The 24,322-nt window shown below is 39.8% G+C and overlaps 1 protein-coding gene across 9 annotated transcripts in view; it reads left to right on the forward strand.

The window, feature by feature from the left end:
• APP (amyloid beta precursor protein) overlaps nucleotides 1-24,322 on the forward strand; it is a gene marked incomplete at its 5' end in the record, with an annotated part of 275,766 nt that overhangs the window by 175,568 nt on the left and 75,876 nt on the right. For all 9 annotated transcript variants that reach the window (XM_080696688.1, XM_080696689.1, XM_080696690.1 and 6 more), the window contains 3 exons: nucleotides 1,124-1,257; nucleotides 8,265-8,339; nucleotides 9,041-9,199. In XM_080696688.1, the coding sequence (XP_080552814.1) occupies nucleotides 1,124-1,257; nucleotides 8,265-8,339; nucleotides 9,041-9,199 (368 nt within the window). The remainder of the gene's footprint in view (nucleotides 1-1,123; nucleotides 1,258-8,264; nucleotides 8,340-9,040; nucleotides 9,200-24,322) is intronic.

The raw sequence follows: 24,322 nt of genomic DNA on the forward strand, positions 1-24,322 counted from the left end.
GACTTAGCCATACATTCTTCAAATGTCAAAATGACTTAGCCATCAATTCTTCTCATTCAAGCCCTTTTTGGGACATTATTTCTCAAGGAATTAGATAAAAAGAGTTCAAAGAATGTTTGAAACATTAGTAGTTAAATCATCTTTTGGATAAAACAGGAGACAGGATTCAAATGGATTTGACATGAGAAACAGTGAAAACATCTCATCTCATTTTTAAGTGAAACGTGTTCTTTAAGTGTCTTTCTCTATACCTCTCTCTGTCTCTCTTTCTCTCCCTCCCTCCTTTAAGCTTTTAAGGACTCTGAATTCTATCATTACAGAGTTTTCAGAAAACTGCTTGTATAGCATTACACTTCACTGTCTCGGGAGTTAGACGATTTTTGTTTTATAATATATCTTCAATTTTATGAGTATGTTTCCACGTAATAAAGCCGTGTATGGTAGAACTCAAATATTGCTTAGCAGCATCAGTTACATTCAAACTAGAGATCACTTTCTTTCTGACAAGTAGTATAATGAATTGTTGACTTGCCAAATGTATAAAAGCAGAAGGTCCTTTTGTGATTCCGGAGATGCGCTAATTGACGTTTATGTTCATTTTGTAGTGTAATTAAGCTCTCTAAAACACTGTAGAATTTACTGTTCTCAGAGGTCCAGTTATTCTGAAATAGGCTAATTTTTAGTTTTCTTTGATTTCTATAAGAATTTTAGGGTGTGATATTGATACCAAATGGACTGTTTTTAAAAGTAAATAATCAGTACTTCAAATTACCAATAAATAAATAAATAAATAAATAAACCTAGCAAAACAGGAGAATTTGGGAAAATGTGTCCAGATTAAGCACCAACTGTTCTATATATGCCTATTTTGCAATGAATTTTTTAATTCTTTAATTGCAAAATGGGCTGTTAGAGATTTTCCTTTTCCCCATGCTTGGAGGAGGTGAGACACATCTTTATTGTGCTCCAACATGTCCCCTGGTGTTTTCTTAAACAGCATTAACATCTTGCCTGTGCTTCTTTACTAAATTCTTTGTCCTGGGGATAACTGAAAATACAATTTCTTTGTGAGTGTTTGGACATTCCGTCTCCCTTCTCAAACTTCCTTCCCTTCTTCTTGTAGTCCCTACCACAGCAGCCAGCACTCCAGACGCCGTGGACAAGTATCTTGAGACACCTGGGGACGAAAACGAGCACGCCCATTTCCAGAAAGCCAAAGAGAGACTGGAGGCCAAGCACCGGGAGAGGATGTCCCAGGTACATCTGATTCTTCTTTCTTCCCTACAGTACTGGTGAATCTGGGCTTGCCTCTGTCTTTTGGGTGGCCCAGTCAATCAATGGCTTTATCTGAATCTCTAAAAACATTAAGTTTTCTTTTCTTTTTTTTTTTTTTTTTTTTTGGTGGTACTGGGGGTAGAACCCAGAGACTTTCTACCTCCGGGCTATACTCCCAGGCCTTTTTTATATTTTATTTGGAAACAGGGTCTCATTAAGTTGCTGAGAGCCTCACTAAGTAGCTGAGGCTGGCTTCGAACCTGTGCGATCCTTCTGTCTCTGCCTCCCAAGCGCAGGGATTACAAGCGTGCGCCACCATGCCCGACTAAAAACATAAAGTTTTCATTTCAAATGTTTTTATAAAGGCACTGATTGTGGGGTGGGTTTTGATTTTATTTTTGTGCTCTGCATCATCCATGAACAGATGCAGGTAAGATCCAGGTATATTAGGCCCAGTGGGATTTTTTTGAAGCATAAATTAAAATGTCTGTAACATTCTCTCTAGTAAAGAAAACTACTTCATGGGACCATGTGAGACAAAGCTAATTTGCTTCACCATAGCAACCTGTTTACTATCTATGGGTATCTCATAATGTGTTAAATATATTAAAGTTAAACAATGAGATTTACTTAAGGAAAAGAAAGGTACTCAGTTTCATTACTCTGTGTATACGTATGAATGTTGTGAATTAAAATCAATGTTGGGAATTAAAATCAATTAAAATGTTCTTTAACTGGATGTGGTGACACATGCTTGTAATCCTAGTACTTGAGAGGCTGAAAAAGGGGGATCCGGGTTTGCAGCCAGCCTCAGCTACTTAGTGAGACCCTGCGCTACGTATTGAGACCCTGTTTCCAAATATAAAATAAAAAATGGGGCTGGGGAAGTAGCTTGGAGGTAGAAAGCTCCTGGGTTCCATCCCCAGTGCCAAAAAAAAAAAATGTTCTTTAATAAAAAGTGAACATTGTTTTTATTAAGTACCAGATTATTGTAACTTTAAACCTCCTATTTCTCAGAAGGAGAATGCTTAGAAAGTTTAAACTCAATCAGTTGACAATGATGATCATATCCTCTAGAACCACAGTGATAGAGAATGGAATTAAGACTCAAGGGAATGGCTTCCCACTCTAGCACAAAGTGGTCTATATGGCACAGAGATGGTGTTTGGAACCCAAGTCTTTCTTGTTTGAAGTACAGTGCTCTTTTGTCTATGCTACACTGTAAACTCTTGTTTGTTTGTTTGTTTGTTTGTTTGTTTGTTTAGCAGATTCTTCACTTAAAAAACTGAGAAGTAACTTAATGTCTGAAACATAGTTCTCTATATAAAAACATCAGTCACAACTTAAGCTGTGCCTACTGCCAGACAATGGATTCAGTATGAGAGCTTAATAGTACCGAAATTTAGCCTTTCCTCAGATGCCTCATTCATTCAACAAATATGCATCTAGCACTTATTATTTGCCAGTCACCTTTCTAACTTGAGGTCTACAAAAAAAAAAAAGAAGGAAACATAAGTGAATGAAGAAAGATGTGAGTGAGGTTAATGTCAACTTTCATTAGTCTGGTGTTTGTACTGTGTAATAAATATCAGATGTGAGTAATTTTAATTTTTCATTCTTAGCCCATGCATTTCAAAGGTCTTGATAAAAATTAAATGTCACTCATGAGTTAGTCGGTCATATATCTTTAAGATCATATTAAGTTTTCAGTAAACTACTAATCATGCCTGTTTATTTTCTGTTTTCTGAGCTGGGGTTTTATGAGTTCTAGCAGGACTTCCCCCACCCTGGGCTAAACAAATCAAATGAGTGGCCAAACAGTTCAAATCTGGTTCTTAATGCTGGGGTCAGTATCCTTGTGTTCCAGTCACCCTGGAGCAGGTAGCAGACCTCTGGGGGACAGCCCCCACTCCCCAGAAGTGCCAAATTTAATCCAACTGGTAAATCCTACTAAACCTGCTTGCACCACCTTGCCCATTCCTTCCCATGAAATCCACAGTAAAGGCTGCCTCTGCCTTCTCACCCACCCGGTCGCTCCCCCGTGCCTTGCGTGTTTAGGCGTGAGTCCTCCTCTTGGGGACTATCTTCTCAGTAGCACGTGTCTACCTGTTCTGTTCGCCTCACCACACCTGAATAATAATAAAACCTACGTTTTAAAACAGAAATATTAATGTATCTAAAAAGCCACAGTGCACTGTGTCTGTGTGTGTATGTTTGTGTGTGTGTGGGGGGTGTTAGAATCCAGGGGCATTCTACCACTGAGCAAACACTCCCAGCCCTTTTTATTTTTTATTTTGAAACAAAGTCTTGCTAAGTGGCTGAGGCTAGCCTCAAATGTGTAATCCTTCTGTCTCAGCCTCCTAAATAATAGGATTACAGGAATGTGCCACCACTCTCAATTACAGTTACTTGTCTTAAAGATGACTAACTACAATATTTAGATCTACTTTAGTGTTATAACATAAATAGAAAAAATATAATACTGCTTTATTACTTTATAACAATGTGTGTGTGTGTGTGTGTGTGTGTGTGTGTTTGTGTTTATGTTACTAGGAATTGACTCCAAGGGCATTCTACCCAGGTATACCCCCTAGCCCTATTTCATTTTTAATTTTGAACCAAAGTCTCCCTAAGTTCCTGAACCTGGTCTCAAACATGCTATCCTCCTATTTCCATCAGCTTCTCAAGTACGAAGATTTCAGGTGTGCACCACCACACCTGGTTCAGTATCACTTCTTGAAATATAATACGCAGTTCTAATTCTGCCAACAGTGGAAACCTAGTAGTGAATTGAACTAGAATGCTGGCTAGAGCGGAACAGGGAGGCTTCACGTGAGCGAATTCATTCCTTTGAATAACGGGGTTTTCCATTTGGAAAGACACAGGCAGGTGTATCATCACTGTTAAGTACCCCCCCCCAAAAAAAAAGGGAAGACTGTGAGTGGAACTAACTGCCTCCTTCAAACTTAAATCCCGTCTCACTTTTTTCTTCTGAAGATTTCGGAGGCTTCCCACTGTCCTCAAAAATCCAGTTTGTTTCCAGGCATGGTGACGGCTGTCACAGGAGGATCACGCAGGTTCAGCTACTTAGTGAGGCTCTCAGCAACTTAGTAAGACCCTGTTTCCAAATAAAATATAAAATAATAGGTCTGGGAGTATAGCCTGAAGGTAGAAAGCCTTCATCCCAGTTCCACCAAAAAAAAAAAAATCCAGTTTGGGGGATGGAGGGAGGCCGTGAAGTCTAAAAGAAGAAGAAAACTAAACACTTGAGTGCTCTACCTGCCCTTTGCAAAGTCTGCCTGCACCCTGAGCCCAAGCTGCCTCCTGCCTGCCCCTCCACCCATCTTGTCTGCAGCACGAAGTGGCTGCTGTGGTTAGAGCCTCTCCACACCCCACCCAAAGCTCCCTTTGAGCTCAGCCTTAACTTCCCAGAGACGCCCTCCCATCACACGGGCAGATGTCACCCATTTCCCATACTCTACATAATCGTCACAACGAGACAAGCCGCCGTCGCTCTTGCTTTTTATTCAGTTCTGAATATTTGTTCCCCATTTTTATTAGCAATTATTTTGGAGGGGACATCCATGTCTCTCCTGCTGGATCATAAACTTAATTTAGTCCCTGTAAGTTCACATAAACTTAATCTGGCATTTTATTCTTAGACTTACCTAGTCATTATTTACTTATTCATTTATATTTTTATTTTCATTTTTAAACCCATGGATTTTTTTTCCATTATATCTAGGTCATTTTGTTTCTTTATTAAGAAATCAGTGAGCCAGGCATGGTGGTGCGCACTTGTAATCCCAGTATTTGGGAGGCTGAGACCGGAAGATCGTGGTTTGCAGACAGCCTCAAATACTTAGTGCAACTCAGTGTGACCCTGTTTCAAAAAAAATTTTTAAAAGACTAAAAAATAGGTCTGGGGTGTAGCTCAGAGGTAGACTGCCCCTGGGTTCCATCCCCAGTACAGAAAGAAAGAAAGAAAGAAAGAAAGAAAGAAAGAAAGAAAGAAGAAAACTGATTTCAAGTACCCTGTTTCAATTTAGGATAGATCTCAGCTGGAATAGAAAGTTTATTTCAGCGCTTCTGTTTAACCTATGTCTTAGTAGGTTAAACATAATTTTTGATAGACTTTCTTGATCTTTTAGAGCTATAGCTCTGCTAACTTAGCAGGTGTTATTCTGCAGAAGGGAACATCATCTAGGTCTCAGGGGTCAGAGGAAAGAAAGTGAGACATCTGAGCTCAACATGTATCTTTATAATCTATGGTGCTGAATTCTGGGGACTTTCTGACTTTGAACTTGCCTGCCTCTTAAATCTCCACATAGTAGTCATTTTCCCTGTGTGAAACAGCCAAGCTTTGAAGATCCATAAATCCAGATGAAATTGATACCTCTGTGCATGCGGTGAAAAATTGCTTTGCAGGGGTACATACAGCAGCCACAAGGAATGGATCTTGAGAATTTCACATTTAAAAAATTTTGGTTTTTAGTTTGATGTTTTTTATAGTTTTTAATTGTTATTTGTTTTCTTACAAATACAGAGGATTGGGGGTTTGGGGTATTTTTTTATTGAGGTTTTTGAAAATATAACTAGAAATCCATAGATGTTTGCTGCTCTATGTGGTGAGTAGCATCTCCCAGATATAATAAGCCCCTGGAGAGTGCAAAAGTACTACTTATGATTATTATGTATTTAGAAGTTTAATGTGTACTCAAGATGAAATCTTTCGAAATGAAAGTTGCTCTTACTCTTGAGTCTTTTATTTTGTAGATAGCAGCATCTCATCTGATAGGTTTTTCATTTTATAGTGGCAGGTTGAACCTGACACTTGGTTTATTTTCATTCCTTTTCCACTTGTTGTTTACTTGACCTTGAACTCCTCATACCTTAACCTTGTCCATAAAATGGGGATGGGCCTGCCTAATCTCACAGGCTATTGTGGGGAATCAGTTAAGTTAGATCCAGGGCCAGCACTAATGCTTATCTGCTGTCAGCATAGCACAGTGGAAGCTGTTGATCCAAGGAAGATGTCCAGACTACTGTGTCTAGTCATTCAGTGAGTGTCCTAGGGCGATGGTATGCCATATCTGTTTTATTTGTAGATATTGTTTAAGTGTTCTGAGAAATCAACATTTGAGTGTGAGTTTGTTTCTATAAGTAATAAGTTCATGGACTTCCATCTCAAAGCTTAAAATCCAGGTTGTGAGTGTCCAGGGTAAGATGGTAAAAAATGTAAATGTTACACAGAAAATCAGCTTTTCACATTCTATCTCAAACTAATTTTGAAATTTTTTGCCTGAGGTCTTCTTGGTAAAGTATTGCCACTGTGAACATTCTCAATAGAGGAAATTGAAATATTTTTACCACAAGCCTCATCTTATCTATAAAGCAAAGACAGTTTTCAATATCCCCCCTTGCTCATAGGTGACCTTCGTTAACTCACAGAAACACCAAACTAACCAGCTCAACGTGTTGCTTTTGTATGTGTTCTCTTCTTGCTCATTACAGTGGAGTATTTATCTCAATTTTGCTGTGAATCTTGAGATTATTTTAGATGTATTTATACTGTTCAAGTGCAATAGAAAATTCATTCCATCATATTTCTGCATAATTTCACTAAAACATTAAGGGTCTTATTTATATCTTATACACATATAAGTGACCTGGTTTTTTATACAAAGAATTAATGGTGGTGGACAATAAGAAACTCATGGTAATTGGATGCAGTATTACCCCAGAGACATTCCTTAAAAAAAAAAAAAAAAAGACTATTAACTCATCATTTCCATGACAATCACAAAAATTATTTCTTAGAAAAAATGTCTGTAAATAATAGGCTTTTGCAGTACAGGAATAAAGTCTACTCACATTTTAGAAGTAAACAGAGGATACCAGTGCACATCGGACAATAGTACAGTATTTTGCTTGCTTGCTCTTTCTTTCATTGACCTAGCTCAGGTCTGAGTTGCATTTAGACTCAGCAGTAGTTAATACCCTTGAAAGAGAAGGGGCAGTCATAGGTGGTGAGAAACTCGTATTTTCATCTAACAAGATGCACAGCTATAGATACTTGGGCTTTGCAGTCAGGTGAATTGAGTAGTGAGCTTCTCTGAGGATGTCCAGGTGAACATCAAGGTGGAGAGCTAGAAGCTTTAGTGCTTGTCAGATCTGAGTCACCTGGTTACTGAAGCAGTGTTACTTTTTGTACAGTCAAGAATATTACGGGTGTATTCATTCGAGTCACCCCTCCATGCCACTCTGGCATGGGGCTGTATTTCTATTTTCTGTATTTCTATCTTTTTAATAGACTTCTTTAAATCTTCAAAAAACAAAAAAGAATATTACAATGTGTGTTTTCTTTGCATTTCTGGGAGCTTTGGAGTAACCTTTGCTATCTGGGAGTCAAGGTGAGGAAGAGAAGGACCTATTTGCTCATCAGTTCTTACAGAGGACATAGTTTAGGATTGGGGGTGACAAAAGTCTTTTGTTTCTTCTTCTATTATTGCTTCATTTTTGGCATGGTATTTATGACTGAAACAACGCACAAATTGTTACATTTGCTTCCCCCATGCTGAAAGTACACAGTTTATATGTTTTAACTTTCATGAAAGGCGAAAACGAATGCATTTTATTAATGGAAGACCTTGTTCGGGAAGTATATGCCTTTCATGAACAGTTGGTATAGGGTCACATCAAGTCAGATAACTTTCGGCCATTTCTTAAAGAAAATTTAAAACCCATCTTATTTCAAAAGGCTGCGTTTCTACAATAAATATGGACATTTATGTTCGATATGTAGCTATGATCAATTATTTACATCCCCATGGGGGGTCAAATATTATTCCCCAAAAAATGGATATTCGATCAACTTTTTCAGTGTTTACAGTGAATTGATTGAAGAAAATTCTATCATTCATCCCATTAACTCTGCATCTGAAGGAAGAGCTGTGATGTTTAATGCAAATGTTTTGTCATGTTTATAGGTCATGAGAGAATGGGAAGAAGCTGAGCGTCAAGCAAAGAACTTGCCCAAAGCTGAAAAGAAGGCAGTTATCCAGGTGAGAGCTGATCCCGTCCCCGTCAAGCAGAACCTGCCAGCAACCTGTTCCTTGAAGGCCAACCGGTTTACCAGCATCTGGAGCCTCATACATAATTTTTTACATTTCCATAAACTTGGACTGTCCCAACTCATTGTCTAGTAATCAAGTTACTTAAGCCCTAGGTCATATTTACTCCCCGTTACTTTGCGTTATAATTAATTTCGATAAAACTCGTATGGTTACTTGCAATTTCCTTTATATTAGTAATACATCTCTTTGATTGCCCTAGTTCTCTGCTACTTCTTCCCTTGGGAAAAAATTACACGAGAGTTTGAATTCTGGACTGAAACCCAGCTTCCAAATTACCTTACATAAACAGAGATTATTATGGTCATTTGCATAAATTAAAATACTTCCAGTAAGAAGGGAATGTTTTTTTTTTAATATGTAATGTAAGTACATAAATTTATCCAACATTATCCTCAATCAAATAAGCCTTTAAGGGCTCTGTGACATACTGATTTCCAATGAGAAATTAGGTTTAGTTGAGGGATGGGGAGTGCTGGAAAGGGAGGTGCCCTTCCCAATCTGCAGAATTCCTCAAAATAACAGAATGACTCTGGAATAGTTTGTACCCCTTGGAAAATGGAATAGTTAAAAGGCTTCATCTTGCCACCCCATGCTGTTTGTCGCTGATTGATGTGTGTTCACGACCACAGCGTTTCCAGGAGAAAGTGGAATCGCTAGAACAGGAAGCCGCCAATGAGCGACAGCAGCTGGTGGAGACGCACATGGCCAGAGTGGAAGCCATGCTCAATGACCGCCGTCGCCAGGCCCTGGAGAACTACATCACCGCCCTGCAGGCCGTTCCTCCTCGGGTAGGCCCCACCGCGGGTCACAACACGGGCACTGGGGGTGGGACCCTGGGTGCTGGAAACCAAAGGAACGACCAAGAGAGTGCTGCCAGCAGCTGCTCTGCGGCTATGAGTCCCGTCCATTCAATCTTGAAAGGCACAGGTTCTCAGGGTAGCCTCTTCACAGAGGCCTCTATACTGTAACATGGTAGACACATGTGCTTCTCCTTAGAGCAGTCAGACAGCCTCTCCAGAAGCTCAGCGCACAGGACCTGGCTTGATTGAATACTCCTGACTGATGGTACAGTTCAGTCTGACACACAGAAGCTAGAAAGATGTACTAGTCTATTCAGGAGGCTGCAATGGAGTGCTCTGGACCAGGTAGCTTGAAAATGATATAGATTTCTCACTGTTCTAGCAGCTTAAAAAGTCCAAGATCAAGACACTAGCATAATATTTTGGAGAGAGCCTGCCTCCTGGTCCATACACATTTTTTTTCATAGTATTTTTTTTAAGGGGTAAAAGTACTATGGGTTGAACCCAGTGGTATTCTAACTCCAAACTACATCCCCTGCCCTTTTTTAATCGTTTGTTTGTTTGTTTTGAAATAGTGTCTTGCTAGGTTGCCGAGAGTCTTGCTTATTGGCTGAGGCGGGCCTCAAAATTGCGATCTTCCTGTTTTAGCCTCCCAAGTACTGGGATCACAGGAGTGTGCCCTTATGTCCGGCTGGCACACTCTTTTCACTATGTCAAGGGAGCTTTCTAAGTCCTCTTTAACAAGAGCATTAATGCCATTCTGGAGAACTCCGTCCTCATGACTTATTAGGAGACTCCACCTCCCAATACCATCAAATGAGACATTAAGTTCCATATATGATTAGATGGGGTGCTGATAAGAGTCAGACCCTAGGAAAGGATTTCCAACTAGCTCAGCCCCTTCATTTTTTAATTGACATACCTGAGGTCAAGAAGCATCGGGACTTGGCTGAGTGTCTTAATTTTTAAAGCACTGGAAAAACTAGAGCTCAAGTTTCTGGCTCAGAGTAGTGGCCATCTTCTATAGAGGGAGACCTTCCTCAGGCACGGTGTCAACAGGGAGGAGGCTGACTCTTGGCTTGCAGTGATTATTGCCGAAGGGTAACCAAGCAGCACGGGCCTGGACTGCATTACTGACATTCAGTAGCAGAGCTCGCTTGGAACGTGGGGCATGTTTTGAACACGAGTATGCACTTCATGACTGTTTGTTCTATTCGTCATTGGGTCAGGGGTAATGAAAGTTCCAACTAGACTTGGGAATTTGTCTATTTCTGCCCTGCATTGCTGTCTGTGTTTGCGACTTAGAAGTGTGTAAACATCCAGGGTCATTATACCCTCTAGGATTCCCTTATCATCATGACATTGCCGTTTAATCCCCAGTAATATTTTTTGTTCTGAAATCTACTTTATCTAATCTTTTATTTCATTTTATTTGTGGTACCGGGGATGGAACTCAGGGGCATTCAACCATGAAGCTACACCCAGCCCTATTCTTTATTCTTTATTTGGAAATAGGGTTTCATTAGGTTGCAGAGTGCTTCATTAAGTAGCTGAGGCTGTCCATCAACTGAGATCCCCCTGTCTCGTCCTCCCAAATGCTGGGATTACAAGCGAGCGCCACAATGCCCAGCTTTTACTTTGTCTAATATTAATAAAACTATTCCAGCTTTCTTGTCAGTAATGTTAGTATAGTATTTTCCATTCTTCTACTTTTATTTAACCCATTTATTTTTATGTCTTGGGTATTTTGTTATAGTAACAGAAAGCTGACTAAGATAGCTGGTTATGCCCTACTAGCTGCAAGGAGCACTTTTGAACAATCAATTTTGTGGGAGGAGTTTTGTGTGTGTGGTACTAGGGGTGGAACCCAGGGGCTTTCTACCTCCGGGCTATACTCCCAGACCTATTTTTATATTTTATTTGGAAACACGGTTTCATCAAGTTGCTGAGAGCCTCACTAAGTAGCCGAGGCTGGCTTTGAACCTTGCCATCCTCCTGTCTCAGCCTCCCAAGCGCTGGGATTACAAGCATGTGCCACCACGCCAGGCGAGCAATCAATTTTGAATGCTGAGTTTTTCCATCTGACTAATGGGAATTAGTGCCGTTTGCATCCTCCATCCTCTTTGTAGAGCTCCACTTCCTCCTCCAGTTTCAGTTTCTTTTCTTTTTTTTTTTTTTTTTTTTTTTTTTTTTTTTTTTTTTTTGGTGGTACTGGGAGTGGAACCCAGGGGCTTTCTACCTCCGAGCTATACTTCCAGACCTATTTTATATTTTATTTGGAAACATGGTCTCACCAAGTTGCTGAGAGCCTCACTCAGTAGCTGAGGCTGGCTTTGAACTTGTGCGATCCTCCTGTCTCAGCCTCCCAAGCGCAGGGATTACAAGCGTGCGCCACAACGCCCAGCTTCCAGTTTCTTTCCACATGCTTGTATTGCTCATTATGCAGCTGTAATTTCAAGCAACGCCCTCTGCACATCTCTGGATTCTCTTTCAGAGCAGCTCTCTCCCACCAATACTCTGTCCTGTGGACTCTAGCCGTAGGTTCTCCAGATTCCTCGACTGTAGGAGTTCTCCAGTTTCTACCTGGGTTTCTCTGCCTAAGATCATGGTCTGGAAACTCGGGGTTCACTATCCTTCACCCTAGGTCTACTAGTGTCTTGCAGAAACCGTTCCATATATTAAGTCCCTTTCTTATGTTTCTGGTGAGAAGATAATCCAGTTTCTCTTACCGGATCTTGGCTAGAAGTGGAAGTCTGTGTATCTGTTACATAACTGAACCAAAAAGCCACCCACTTACGCTGGTTTTCCTCGCCACTTTGATTTTTCTTTCTGTGTGTCAGTAGAGTACAGACAGCCACAAGGAGCCATAACAGAGTTCTTGGCCTTCCTCCAGGCGGCAAAACGCGATTGACCCAGTTGTACCAATGACATCACCATGGTGTCAGGAGATCCAGGGACTGGTTCGGGGTGACACCACCAGTACCAGGACAAGATAGAGCTGTGAATCACAGTCACCCTCTGCAGTGCCTTCTCCCTAAACCAGGCTTCCTCTCTGAACAAAGAGCTTTTTGAAACCAATTATTCACATTAGCATTTTCATTTTCTATTAGCAAACATCTCTGTCCTGGCCAGACGCTGCTCAGTAAGATTAGGCTTAGGTTTCTCTGTAAATAAAATGTTCCTTGTTTCTTTTTCTTTATAGAACATGATTTCAGGGGAGGAGCTGTGGTGATCATTTGTCAGAGCAGAGCACTGTGGTGGGTGTGGGGACCACAGCTATAATAGCAGACCTGCTGTGAAGCGGTCCAGCTCAAAGTCCAATCTCTCAAGTAGGTCTTTGCTCAATGGCCATTGATAGGGCTAAAAATACGATGCGGCCTGAATGGAGTCTTCAACAATCACACAATCTTGTTGATTCTCATCAGCCATCAAAGAAAAGACAGTGGCAATAAGAATGTCTGCCAGAGGGCCATGTCTCATTCAAGGGACGATTTGGGGTTGGTTATAATGGAGTTTGTGGGCCAGTTGGTTACATCATAGAAATTAAACATGTTTATTTGAAATAAGAGTTTAAAACTGGATGAAGAAGAACTGTTTCACTGTCAAAGAAATCAGACAGTTGCTTTTGATTCGTTCATCTGGGGGTTCTTGTTAAATGCTTAGATATGCACAGATCTCTCATTTATAATAAAAAAAAATGGGATTGGATAGTCACAGGCCAGAAATCTGGGGTGTTACCTGCCATTTTAGTTAAGACACCATCTTTGTCGTAGTGTTTCAATTTTAGCATATGTCTTGCATTGCACTTCATTCGCACTTGGAAAAACACAAAAAAATTATTTAATTTTTATTAGATACTGTCATACATTACTTGTTTCTGTGGGGGGAGTGAGTACTGGGAAGTGAACCCAGAGGCATTCTACCTCCAAGCTACATCCCTGGCCCTATTTTATTTTCTATTTTGAAATATAGTCTCTTTATATTGCTGAGCATCTCACTACCCTGCTGAGACTGTCCTGGATCCTGGGATTCTCATGTCTCAGGCTCTCATGTGCTGAAATTACAGGTGTGTACCATCACACCCAGCTCATACATTACTCTTGAAAGACATGAATGAAGAGCTAGTCGGGGACTGTCTGAGGAAGGTCACATATTCTAATTGGAGCCATTAAGAGATATTTCTGAGATATCCTTCCTAAAAATATAAAATTTTTAGTAAATATTATTTGAATATATTAATGAATATATCTGAATAGATCACTGAAAGTATTTTTTCCATAGATACTATGTTATAACTTTTTTTTTTTTTTGGTGGTACTGGGGATGGAACCCTCTACCTCCGGGCTACACTCTCAGACCTATTTTATATTTTATTTGGAAACAGGGTCTCTTAAGCCAGTAAGTCTGGCTTCGAACCTGCGTGATCCTCCTGTCTGCCTCCCAAGCGCGGGGATTACAAGCGTGTGCCACCACGCCCAGCTAAATGTTATAACTTTTAAAATACTTAAACTCCCTAATCATGCCGTGTATTTTTAGACTTTGCAAACATGAGATTCTGAAACAAACATTGATTGTGTTCAGTCTCCGAGGCTCACATTTAATTTATACTTTTATCTCTATTTTTAAATCCAAACTTGGAAGTGTTATGAAGTTAAGTTTTTGTGCAACTACAATCCCTTGTTCTACTGTGTATTCCATTTGGAAGTTCCTGTGTTGTGTCTGTGTATACTTTATGTTCCAAGTTCCCTGTACCTATAGGCTGATATTCTAAATGGCCAATCTAAAAGTGTATTGTTTACACTGGAGGAATGACTCAGTGGTAAATCATTTGCCCTAGTAAATACAAGTTCCAGATTAGATCCGCAGCCCCACCAAAATAAAGAGTCTACTGTTTGCTTGGTTTTTAAAATTCATGTATAATTATAGTAATATTTTAATTTTTCCCAGGAGAAGAATTACAGAACTCAGCCATATCTCTGCACTGAGATTAAACTCTTATTTTCTTGAAAGCTAGTCACTCTTTGAAAGACCAGCTTCTTAATTCTTTCATTGTCCTAAAAATTTCCTTGGAAAATCAAGGATTTAGACTTTTTTCCTCCGAGAAAAGCTGAACTTCCATCATCTTTGGATTTCTCTGAGCTACTAAACCTAATAAGTTTGGTAAGCCAAACTTATCAACCAGCTTCCACAGCCATGTGCTTCCCTGCTTCTAACTTTGTCCGCACTCAAAATGAGCTACTCCCAGCTTTACGAGATAGAAACCAAGCACTGTCAGGACTTCCCTTTCTGTAACTATCAGGGACCTACTTCATTCTAAATGGAAGGATGACAATATTTCCTGGCTGTTCAGTGTTCAGTATTCTCTTCTGTCTGAAGAGAAATCAAACTTAACATGGGATCCTGTACTGTTAAACCAAATGCTGGCTTTTTAAATTTTTATTTTAATAAACGTTGTGTCATAGGTTTACCCAGAAAAACTTAGCAGCCTTTCATTACTAAGATTTTCAAATGTTTTAAAGATAGGGGGAACTCTAAACGAAGAAGGAGAAACCATAGACGATCAAATAAAGGCAGCCTAACTGAGGAGGATGGGAGTGGGGAAGAGGGAAATTCTCTAATGTACATGATGTACATTCACAAACATATCAAAGTCAGTAACTAAGCCAAACATGAAAAGGAGGGAGAAGAAGGAAATGGGGTGGGAATTGGGGAAGGGCTAAATGAGTGATGTGTACACATGTGTCTCTACCATCTTGTAGCCCATTAAGATGTATGACTACAATGTACCAATAAAAAATTAAAAAAACAAAGAATAAAAGGGCTGAGGGTACAGCTCCGAGGTAGTACCTCAAAAAAATGTAAGTGATTTTAACACTCAAAATAAAAGATTCTCTGGAAACCACTATTTGGTTAGGTAGGAAAAAATGTTTGTTTTCCAGTTTGGGTCAGTGGAGCCAGAGTTGGAGGCGGGCAGGGCATCGCTGCTCCTGGGCCAAGCGTCACATCCAGCACGTAATCCCTATCAACATCTGTTGAGTGAACAAAAAAGCGGTCACTTGCAACCAGATGGGGTCGCCAAGGAGGCCAGAGTGCTGTGGTCCCTGGGGAGAGAATGTTGAAAGTAATACAGATCTGGATAATAAAGAAACCTTATTTTTTTTCCTGATTCAAAAAAAAAAAAAAAAAAAAAGAAAGCAAAATATCCAAAGCACAACCTCTCTTTCTGAGATTTTGGGCACTTCATATATGTGCTTAGTCTAAATCTCCCATGAAGCAGCATCTTCCTGACTTCAACTGCCCTTCGGCAATTAAGTGGAAGTGAGGATTTACACATAGGTCTGCCTGTCTCCTCCAGTGTCTTGGGATTGCAGCCTTCTTATCCATCTTAAAATTCATCCCATCCTTGTATCTATGGATCCCCACATCGTCACTTACTTTTTAATTGAGCAAAATGATGTCACAGGTCCTATGGCACCAGCTCTCTCTCCTTTCTCATTTCTGAATCGTTCAGCCAAGTGTTAACTCTTCCTGAGATTCTGGGAAACTCTCACAGAATTCTTCGGCGGGACGTTATTATTATGAGGCTCTTATGAAAGGAGTGTGGTTTTGGTCCCTTCTTCTGTCTGGTAAATTGAGCAGCAGAATGAAGGTTCAATAAGAAGCAGCGATCATTGGAGATAAAAGGACAGCAAGTGAAGGGGGCCTGTGGCAGGGAAGCTGTTGATGGCATGAGGCTGTATCGACTACTTAATTTCTAGGCGATACCGCACGTTGATTTCCCCACAAGAGGTTTTGGTATAATTAAGTTTTCTAAGGAAAGCAAGGAATTGAGGTGCTAATGTTGGTAACTTTGGTTTCTTACATTTTATTTTTATTAGTACAACCTTTAGTCAGTACAGATAGTGATATAATTAAGTTTCCTAAGGCAAACAAGAAATTCAAGTGCTGTGGTTATTTTAGCTTTTTAAATCTTATTTTTATTAGTACATTATAATTATCCATAGCAGGATTTGTTGTTACATATTTAGACATGAACGTAGTATAATTTGGTCAATTTTATTTTCTTTCATTTTAGCTTTCACGTGATATTGCTAACTGCCCTTTTCACTATAGCCCATCATTTTCTACTTATCACTTTTAGTCACAAAAAAAAAACATTTTCCAGAACATGAGTGCAGAGTACCCATTTCTAAAGCTAATAGGGGACTTCTGCGCCTCAATGTAACAGATGGTAAGTTGGTTAAAAATTTCTTGCTGTGTTCTTGATATGTGGAAAGATTAATATTATGATGTTTAAGCTGGACGTGGTGGCACACGCTTATAATCCCAGCATTCGAGAGGCTGAGACCGGAGGATCGTGGTTCACAGACAGCCCCAGCTGCTGTGTGAGGCCCTCTGCAACTCAGTGAGACCCTGTTTTAAAATAAAGAATAAAAAATAGGGCAGGGGCTGTAGCTTGGAGATGAAATGACCCTGGGTTCCATCCCTAGACCCACAAAAAATAAATATATATAATGTCTAAGGCATCTTGTACCAGTGAGTTTTGAATACAAAAAAAAATCATGTTAATCAGAATATATTTAAATTAGCCTTCAGAAATGTTTTTAGTTATTCTCTACCTTATGTATATGTATTTATCATTTATCTGCTCACCATTCATTCATTAAGTTGTGATTTGTACAAATTGATGAACACATGGGGGCCCATTACCTTGAGAGCTTTTAAGGACAAACCCAGGAACAATTAGTGGGTGAAAAGAAAAATGGAAGAATTAGCATTTATTGAACCGCATCCTAAGAATGATGCTGAGGGTTGTGCATGCTCTTTTAGTAAAGCCTGTCAGTATCTCCTCTGGACCTTGCTTTGAATGTTTACGGATCTCAGTAACTGATCTTGCTGCTGACCAGTGGGAAGTATATATCAACAGACACCCAAGATCTCACTCCAGACCAGTGGAAAACGTGTAACCAGACACTCATATTTTCTGATTTTAATTAAGTCAAATAAAAAAATGAAGAAGTATGTGGGAACACGTGAAATCTCTCCTGCATCTCTGGAGGCCATTGTCATCAACGAAGTTTGCTCCTAAATGGAGCCCCATGTAATGGCTGCCTTTAAAGTAGAGCTAGGTCCTCGCCAGATGCTGCCCCAGCCCATGGCACAGGCATGCTCTGCTTGCTTGTAGCAAATACACATTTTAACCTGAGAATCCCCAGTTTCATTTCATCCTTGAAAACAAAAACCTACTGTGAAAATATATGTGTTGATGTTTTCAGTCTGCCATAGAGAACAAATAGGTAACTATAGAGCCGCCCCCTTCAAGCATGCACACACACATACACCCACACACACATTGCACAGAAATTTTAAGGATTCATTCATTTATGAAACTTAACCGTGCATTGTAGTTAAAGATCCTAGGTTATATTTATCTTATAGTTAAAGATCCTAGGTTATATTTATATTTTTAAGCAGCTTTACCTTGAGTTTCCTTAATAAAAGTGTGTGTGTGTGTGTGTGTGTGTGTGTGTGGTATTGGGGGTATTGTGTGTGGTATTGGTGTGTGTGGTATATGATCCCTATGGGAAAGCAACTTGCTTCTTTGTGGAAGAGAGAACCAATGGTGTAATTTCTGCTATTATGATTTCTTTTTTTTTTTTTTTTTGTGGTACTGGGGGTGGAACCCAGGGTCATTCTACATCTGAGCTACACCCCCAGCCCTATTTTTTATTCTTCATCTTGAAACAGGGTCTCACTGACTTGCAAAGGGCCTCACTAAATAGCTGAGGCTGGCCATGAACCAGCGATTCTCCTGTCTCAGCCTCCCGAATGCTGGGATTACAAGCCTGCGCCACCACGCCCGGCTTATATAAAATGTTTTTAAATAAGCAGAAAAATACCATGGAACTTCTAGAAGGTCAAAACACTGGCCAAACGTAGGAGGGAGAGAGGGTGCAATTAAAAGAAATTTAAATGTGACTCTCCTTGACCACATTGACTACTTAGAGGATGTGTGAAACAAATGCTCAAGTCCCAATGTGAAGACGCCGAATTCACGCAGATTGCTGTAAGTCTCAGGAGGAGTCAAGAATATGTCACAGTTGGCATTTGCTGTGCGATCAAACCATCTGGCAAATCTTTCCAAGGGTCTGTGTTACTTTGAAACATCTTCTGTTTGCGATTCTTCTGCAGCTCTGTGGGCTTTTGCCTTCTGGATTGCGTTAATAATCTCGTCCATCCCTATGATCCTCAGTGTGTTTTGCTGCCCAAGTAAACAACACTGGAAGACATGTAAATCCAAATAACTTTTGACCTTTCTGTGTTCTCAGGTCAGAAGATCTTAACTGTCTCCAACTAATGCTAAAGCTTGTCCCAAAGCACACATGATAGGCTTGGGTCATGTGCTAAATTTCAGTACTGTATACTACCTTCACTAATTGGTATCTCTAGCCTGTATAACCAGAATAAGTGATTCCTGAGAACTGTCAAAACAGCCCAGAAGGGAAAAAAATATTAAGAAACCTAGCAGTTCACTCCCTCCCTGTGTAAGAGAGTTAAAACCACTTATTTTCTACTTTTCTTATTTTTTGTGGTTTTTTCATCCTTTTATTTTATAGTATTATAGAAACATCACTATTTTATTTTTCTCTTTGCCATCTATATGATTTGTAACTAGAAATAGGTGATTTAGTAAAAGAAATCTTCCTTCACCTTCTAAAAATTGGGGATACTTTTTTTACTCTTTATGCAATTTATAATTTTCTAGCTTTTTTTTTTTTTTTTAGCCAAAACTAGACAAACAGAAGAATTCATTGAACATAAAGGCAAGACTGTGAAGTAGAAAGATGTCTTTCTCCAAGCTGGGCGTGGTGGCACACGCTTGTAATCCCAGCATTCGGGAGGCTGAGACAGGAAGATTGCAGTTCACGGACAGCCTCAGCTGCTTAGTGAGGCCATTTGTGACTCAGTGAGACCCTGTTTCAAAATAAGGAATAAAATATAAGGCTGGGGAAATGGTCAGAGGTAGAATGTCGATCTATCTCAAGCACCACACACACACACACACAAAAAAAAAAGATGTCTTTTTCCATAAGGGAGATTATTAGAGGTGAACACAGAGAGGATTTGCTAATGATCCCTATGGGAAAGCAACTTGCTTCTTTGTGGAAGAGAGAACCAATAGTGTGATTTCTGCTATTATGATTTCTTTTTTTTTTGTGTGTGTGTGTGTGTGGTACTGGGGGTGGAACCCAGGGGCTTTCTACTTCTGGGCTATACTCCCAGACCTTTTTTTATATTTTATTTGGAAACAGGGTCTCACTAAGTTGCTGAGAGCCTCACTAAGTAGCTGAGGCTGGCTTCGAACCTGAGCGATCCTCCTGTCTCCGCCTCCCAAGCGCGGGGATTACAAGCGTGCGCCACCATGCCCAGCAACTGTGATTTCTGTTAGAGCACAGTCAGAAGCAAGTGGTCATCTCTATATCCTGGGGAGGGATGCTGGGGTGACTACTTGACCCTGTCCAGTATTGAACTAAAAAATAAACGTTTAGTCACCCAATATTTTTCCATGAAATGCATCCTTATAAAAATTGAGATGCACTGAGTAGAGGAGGGTGTGAGAACTTGCCCCGATTTCCTCTCCTTTCCAGGACTTCAGCGTTTGACCTGGAATACAATTGTCATTTGCCCTCTGATGATCATTTCAAACCCCAAAAGTCATCTATGTGTTTTTCTGAGGGGAAAAAGGCGGATAAATTTTATAGTATACTTTAAAAATGTCACCCCTAGCTTCAATGACAAAAAGGTGTGGTGATCCAAAGGTTTCCATAGAAGCTTCCTTGATTTTTTTTTTTTTGTATGTTTTTAGGGTTTTTTCGCTTTGCTTTGTTTTTATCCAAGATTTTTTCTTACAACCCTGACAGTGCATTTCAAATTTGAGAACCCGAATGGGAAAAGAAACCCAAACTGACACATTCTCAAGCACAGGCAGGTTTAATTCTCTTAAGTGTGTCTTTAAACCTGCATGCCAAAGCTTTGTACATTTAACGTTTTGTGTTCAAGAGTTCTTGAATTGGAGGTATAAAACTGTGAAAATAATAGCCCAGAACTTATTTGGAAAAAGGAGAGAGAACTGCCTTTTTTCTTGGTAGGCAATTAACTTGGCCAGTCACATAGTCACAGTTTTTATAAAACAGTAGGATCCACTGTAATGCTCCAGGAGAGGGTTTTCTGAACAAGTCCCTTGTGACTGGAAAGGTTAGGGTGCTTCCCATAAAGTGAGTCATTTGCTTCCATTTTGGCAGGATTACACCCTGGGCCTTTAAAAGCTCTCAGCAGTCACTCACCCATCAGGAAATGGCTTAAGGCAGAAGTGTGGTAAGATGCCAGATTAGTAGATGGAGCACCGAGCTGCAGAGCGGGACAACAGGGCTGTGGATTGCCATGTTTGAATATGCTTCCCATGCGGAGTATCAAATAGAAACGGCATATTCAGACATAATTGGTGCTGAGGAGTCCTGATCATCAGTCACACGTGTGGCATTCATTCCAAGTCCCCCGGACGCCACATTTGAGAAGATGTGTAAAAGAACCAAATGGAAATGTCGATTCTGCTTAGAAGTGGGGGGTTTAATTTTTAAAACCAAACCAAAATAAATAAATAAATAAATAAATGCCCATCATAGGGAAAGGCCATGAATCTTGAAGACATTTCCTTCAAAATTACCATTATCAACCTGCATTGAAGTGTAAGAAGACAATAAAGGATTATCTTTTGGAATTTGTGAAATAAATCCTGCTGTTGAGAGCAGTTTGGATATGCTGTGGGCTCCAGTCAGTGTTTTCTGGGAAGAGTTCCCAGTTAGGACAACTTTCTAAAGGGCCTGGCACACTGGACAGATAAATCAAATGGGTTTGTAATTTCAGTATGTTCCATGAAAATTGGGAATGCTGCTTTTCTCAGAGAGGCTGGTTTTCATGAATTGGATTCCAAAAAGATATTGGATACTACAGGAACTACTTCTGAAATTAAGTCATTCCTTTTTTTTTTTTTTTTTTTTTTTGTGGTACTGGGGATTGAACCCAGGGTCATTCTACCACTGAGCTACATCCCCAGCCCCATTTTTTTTATTCTTTATTTTGAAACAGCATCTCACTAAGTTGCGGAGGGCCTCACTGAGTAGCTGAGGCTGGTGGCGAACTTGAGATCCTCGTTTTGTCCTCCCAAGTATTGGGATTACAAGTCTGTGCAGCCCAGTAGCAATACCAAACTGTTCAAGACACTGTGTCAATAGGTGGAAATTTGTTACACTCCACTTCCCAAGAAGGAAAATGGTTCATGTTTCAAAATGTGAATCTGTTTTCAGGTTCTGTTCTGGTTTGCCCTTATTGTTTATGATGTCTTAATCCATTCTAGTAATGCCTATTCTTCATCCTTTGAAAAATTTCTCTTTGAATGGGTTTTATTTTAAAAGGCGGTGTGATTCCGCGGTGAATTTAGTACGAATTGAAAAGTGCCAGATCAGTTGCAAACAGATAGTGTGTAATTATGGGCCAAACACTCTTTCAGAAACAATAGTGACAATAAAAAGGTTTAATATAATTAGCCCCCGTGGGGCAGATCTTCTGTTTTCTTTATTCATCACTATAAATTTTAGTTTAGCCATCCAACACTAGTGCAACTAAATTGTAGTATCATTGCATAGAATATCTGAACAATAAAATAAAAGGAATTTGCCAGAAAAAAATAATTACTAGCTAGAGAAATTTTGAAAGCTTGAAGATGAGTGAAATTACATGCATACAGGTTAAAAATGTATTTCCTAAACTATACTTATTATTAACATCCTTAACATGAGTCACAAAATACTTGTTTTTCTAATCATGTGAATAATTCAATCTTAAATGTGAGCTATGTGGCAATACGGACATTTAATACCAGTTACCTTGAGAATGTATTTCTATATTCTATAGCGATCACCAGGTATTTCTATAGAGATACTAGGAATTGTCTTCTACCATTCCTGTGTGAATGTTTCTGCTTTTTAATTAAAATTTAGGACATTCATCTTTGTCCAACCATAATACAATAAACCTCCTTAGACAATCAAGTTTTCCCTTGATACGTGATATCATTCTCTCAAGCCTTAGGGAATTCTCAATTGTAGCTAAAATGTACATGCGTCAATCATATGCCAAAATAACCTAAAATAAATGAAAACATTAAAGTACGGGAAATCTTATCTTCTGTTTTTTCTTAAACTAACATTTCATTTGTTTCTGAGATGTAGGGATAACCACCATTTTATTTGGTTTGATTTATCTGCCTACCCTCCATCATTGGCACTAATCTGATTTTTTTTTCTCATTTCTAAGCATAATTCTTAGAAATGTATTTTTACATGGTCAAAGTATCCGCGTAGCATCCTGCAATTCACTTATTAGGGGACATGCTAAGTCCTCCTGAATTATCTGATGTCCCCAGGCCTTGCTTGTTATCAAGTGGCAGCAGGAAGAAAAAGCTGGTGTTTATGTAGTTGCACAGGGTGCAGTCTCAACAGCTCACAGGCACAGTGATGAGCTCTGAGCTTCTTCTGGGGCTCACCGGCCTCATTATCATGCAGCAGCTGAGGCCTGGGGGATCCTCACAGCCTGATACACTGCTGTGTCATTATCAAGCTCTGGGGATTTTTCTTGGGAAGTTAGGAATAGATTTCAGAAGCATATAAAGAAATGGCAGTGTTGAGATAAGCAATTGAAAACAAGTGAACACATTCACCATTTAATTATCCGTCTTAATAGGAGATAAGGACGAATTCAGCTCTAGAATCTGTGAGTGTCACAAAGTGTAAAATGAATTCCTTGAATCGTTTTCTAGTAATCTTGTAATCAGATAGACAGAGGACATTCCTGTCTTGCTGTTTCCCCTCTCTCCCTGTTTCCAAGGCATTAACTAAAGGATTCCGAAGTACCAAAAACCAAGAACAGTGAATGAGAGATTGAACAAGCTAAATCTGACACCTCAGTCTAATTAAGAGAACTGATATCATTGTGTCCTGAAAGGATATTACTGTAATCCCCCCTTAAGCGTGGCTTCACTTTTCCATGATTTCAGTAGCCTGAATCAACTGTGGCCTACGTGGAATATTCCAAAAATAAACTTGCCTTAAATTTTAAACAAATTTTCCATAATATATTATTGTTGTTTGATTTTTATTATTAACAATGCTTTTAACCTCTTGCTGTATAAATTAAACCATCATAGAAAAGTATGTATAGGAGAAAACATAAATCCCCGAGGCCCGTGGTACCATTTGAGGTTTTAGGCATCCTCTGAGGGTTTTGAAATACATCCACCATGGGTCATGGGGGATTATTGTACCTGAGCTTACAAGAACAAGAAAATTAGGTGAGGACTTCTTACACTCTCTTCTAACCATTCAGTTACGTCTTTGAGTTACTCTGTAGAACTGTCTTGAGCTTGACTTGATTCTCCTTGAAAGGCAGGGTCACACCGGGACCAGAAGAAAGGGTTCTGGAAAGGGCTCTGGAGCCAGACCTATTCCTGGCCCAGCACTGACCGGCTGTGTCACTGTGGGCTAGCATGTAGCCTGGGTAACCACTACCTCCTTTGTGCCTCTTCTGTAAGGTGGAGAGAGCAGCTCTGTCAAAGAGCAGCTCCGTCAAAGGGGTGGGATGAAGATTTGATGAGTTACCATCCCTAAAGCACTTCAAACACTGTCTTCTTCACAAGCACTGTCGACAAATGTTGAACTGTCATTGCTTAGAGGATTGAAGGAGGGATGGGGTGGGAGGTAAGGTCTGAGCAGATATGTTTGTTGAATCACATTATGTTGGAACTAACACAGCACATCCTTAATTCTAAAACACTCCCCTCTCTAAAAGCTATGGCTATCTAAACTGGACAGGTAGGAAAATTGAGGCCTTTGTGGGTTTTTTTTTTCCAAGTGAATGTTAACATTAATAATTAGTGAATGGGAATGCATGCTGTTTGTGGCCCTGCTGAAAGAAAAAAAGGGGAGTTCAGGCGTATCCTCATTGTTTGAAATGGGATTTAACTTCAAGGCTAGTCTGAAGCTGTTGCATCTGGTG

Source organism: Muscardinus avellanarius (genome assembly GCF_963383645.1).
Source record: "Muscardinus avellanarius genome assembly, chromosome: 5".
NCBI classification, from domain to species: Eukaryota; Metazoa; Chordata; class Mammalia; order Rodentia; family Gliridae; genus Muscardinus; species Muscardinus avellanarius.